General features: G+C 38.2%; 1 protein-coding gene across 3 annotated transcripts in view; it reads right to left on the bottom strand.

The window, feature by feature from the left end:
• Positions 2,816-3,502, bottom strand: part of LOC107614528 ((-)-germacrene D synthase-like) — a 5,235-nt gene continuing 4,548 nt past the window's right edge. For all 3 annotated transcript variants that reach the window (XM_016316717.2, XM_021108976.1, XM_021108977.1), the window contains one exon: positions 2,816-3,309. In XM_016316717.2, the coding sequence (XP_016172203.1) occupies positions 3,016-3,309 (294 nt within the window). In that variant the 3' untranslated portion in view covers positions 2,816-3,015. The remainder of the gene's footprint in view (positions 3,310-3,502) is intronic.

Genomic DNA, 3,502 nt, shown 5'->3' with positions numbered 1-3,502 from the left:
ATTTGTTTTGGATTTCTACATCATATATGCCATGTTACCTGACTATATGCTACTTGTTCTACTTGTACCATATTTGTATATTACTTGCCTGTATTGCTTGTGTTTGTACAACTGAGAGGCCCCTCATGTTGGTGTCGGTGGGTGTGATGGCTGTCCTTGATGGGATGAATTGATGATGCGATTGCATGATGATGATGATTATTGAATGAGATAACTGGAGCTCCCTGGGTAGACGCAGTGATGTGGTTTCACTAGCTCCAGGCGAGTGTATGATGTATTGATATAGAATTGCTGAGGCAGAACAACTGGTAATGGTTTTGCTTATAATTCTGAGTCTGATTCGTGGAAGAGTCAGCGAGTTGGGAAACATGTGAAACATGAATTAGATTTAGCACTCCCTTATGACAGTTACCTATTCATGGATTAGCGAGAACCTAAGATGAATATTTGGTGAAGAAGCTTAGGATGCTTAGTGAGTTTTATTGCAGTGCATTGTATTTATTTGGCACTTTTACCGTACTGGGAACCCATGGGCCCGGGGTTCTCATTCCGTATATATCTCTTGTTTTTCAGATACAGGTCCAGGTGCTCAGAAGTGAGTTGTGGGTCGTCTGAGAGACGGCGAAGATCTTTATTTTCTCTACTTTGTGTTTTGATTAGAATCTCTCCACCTTTATTTTGGAAAGATTATATTATGTATTGAACTCTTTGAATCTGCCTATAGAGACTCTCATGTTTCCTTCAGGAGAGATTAGGACATACTGTTGTCAACTATTTTCATACTGTACCCTAGCCGGCCTAGACTTCGCGGGTCGCGACTAGTGGCTATTTACTTATGTTATATATATCTATCTGTTATCTATCTCTTAATCTCCTCTACGCCTTGTCCGTATATCGTTTTCGGCTTCACGGTTTATCTTTTGTTGTCGAAACGTGAGTGATACATCTTCGCGATTTTTATTTCTACTCTTTTCAGGCTTCTTGATTAATACTCCTTTCGAAATTACTTATATTTATTTATTAAAAATCCTCCTGAGAGTCGTACCACCGTAATATCATTGACTTATGACTCGAGCATAAGGATTTGAATATTAGGGTATTACAGTCTTGGTTTTACTTCTAGTCCTCATGAGAATGCCCTTTTTATTCGTAAAAGTGAACGTGGAGTTGTTCTTCTACTTTGTATGTTGATGACATGATCATTACTGGAGATGATGTTGATGGTATCTCTGATCTCAAGGCCTCACTTCACCGTACCTTTGAGATGAAAGATCTTGGTTCTTTCAGCTATTTTCTTGGTCTCAAGGTCATCTCCACTGATGATGGCATCTATCTCTCTCAGGCTAAGTATGTTTCAGATCTTCTTGCTCGCGCTGGGATTACAAATAGTCGCACTGAGTCTACTCCTCTTGAGCCTAATGTTCGATTTACCCCTATGGATGGCACTATTTTGGATAATCCGACTCTCTATCGACAGTTAGTTGGTGATCTCGTCTACTTGACTGTCACCCGACCAGACATCGCCTATCCGGTTCATGTCCTCAGCCAGTTCTTGTCAGCTCCTCGTACTACTCACTATGCAGCAGTTCTTCGCATTCTTCGCTACATCAAAGGCACTCTATTTCATGGCCTTTATTTTTCTGCCCATTCCTCTTTGTCTCTTCAGGCTTACTCCAATGCTGATTGGGTTGGTGATCCCACTGATCGTCGTTCTACTACTGGTTACTGTTTGTTTCTTGGCGACGCTCTCATTTCTTGGCGTGCTAAGAAGCAAACGTTTACTGCTCGCTTAAACACAGAAGCTGAGTACCGTGCCCTCGCTGACACCACTGCTGAAGTTATCTCAGTTCGTTAGCTTCTCGAAGATCTGGGTGCTCCTCAGTCGTCTCCTACTGATGTTTTTTTGTGATAACCGCAGTGCTATTTAGATCGCCCATAATGATGTGTTTCATGAACGCACCAAACACATTGAGATTGATTGTCACTTTGTTCGGCAACGTATCCTTATTGATGCTGTTCGTCTCATTGCTGTTGGAACACTAGATCAAACTGCTGATATCTTCACGAAAGCTCATCACCCGACTCGTTTCCGGACTTTGTTATCCAAACTCAAGTTGGTATCCTTAGCTCCCACTTGAGTTTGAGGGGGGATGTTAGAGAATCATTAGAATCAATTTAGACCAATTAGTATCATCTATATTTATATAGTATATTTGTATATTAATTGTAGGATTCTATGCCTTTATTACTTTGATTCATTTAGCACCTATAAATACCCCTTGTATGTTGTACCTTTGATACGGAACTGCCAGAAAGAAACGCAGACGGAACTGCCACAAGGAAACATAGACGAAACGCAGACGAAACTCCCACGAGAAAATGCAGACGGAACTACCACGAGAGAACACAAACGGAACTGCCACGAGAGAACGCAGATGAAACTGGCGAAAGAGAGCAAAAAGTCAAAAACTATATGATTTCTTCATGAGAATAGGTAAGTAGCGGATGATAATGGTGTTTGATCTTTCGACTCAGAAAAACACAAGACAGAGAAAACAGGCTAGTCGGTGAGGTGAAAAAGTATCAATGGAGTGACAAAATGTAAGAAAAAATGGCATAGAAAAAAAAGTGCAAAAACTACAATGATTTCATCGCAAGAAAAACAATCTACTCTCTTCAAAGAGGATACCATGACTCTGATACTATGTTAGAAACCAGAGACTTAAATTAATTGATCCTAATTGATCCTAATTATATTCTAATATATATATATATATAGAGAGAGAAATAGAAGATACAAAAATTGGACCAACTATTGTATATAATTTGCATTTTTATTTGTACATACTTTAATTTAACGATTATAAAATACAGAAAAAAAAAAAACCAAATTAAAATGTCGCAAGAAAATAAAGCTTAAACAATGAGAAGACATACAATATAACACATGAATGACATGATGCTTTTAAGTTGATACCCAATAAATCTCTGAACAGCAGTTTTCTCGGAGAAATGCTAGATGACGATGGGATCCAAAAACAACGTAGCAACGTAATTCTTTAGAAGTTCATTGTTGGTGTATTTATCTTCAAAGTTTTCATACATAAACTCACTTATGCGTGCCAAATTAACTATAGAATCAAGCACATGTTTTGGGATATCATGTGAGTTGAGGTACGCTTCATTTACATCTTTCCAACAATTACTGATTTCCTTATTAATGACTTCATAAGCCTGTTCTTGAGAAATGTCATATTGCTCCATGCAACATTCCACCGCGGAAGCAACATGTTTCCTTTGCTGCTCAAACTATAAAAATAGTTCAAATCCAAAACTTGAAATAGATATTTAGATATGCTCTGCCATTATTGTCTAAATTTATTGGGCCAGACAAAATTGAGCCAGCAAAAGTTATGCATAAGTCACATATTCCTCGCTTTAGTAGCGAAACCAAAATTTTAACATTAGAGAATCAAATTCTTATAATTAATATTAATCCTAC

Source organism: Arachis ipaensis, chromosome B08, assembly GCF_000816755.2.
Source record: "Arachis ipaensis cultivar K30076 chromosome B08, Araip1.1, whole genome shotgun sequence".
In the NCBI taxonomy this organism is placed as follows: Eukaryota; Viridiplantae; Streptophyta; class Magnoliopsida; order Fabales; family Fabaceae; genus Arachis; species Arachis ipaensis.
This window is presented reverse-complemented; position numbering and strand designations above follow the sequence as displayed.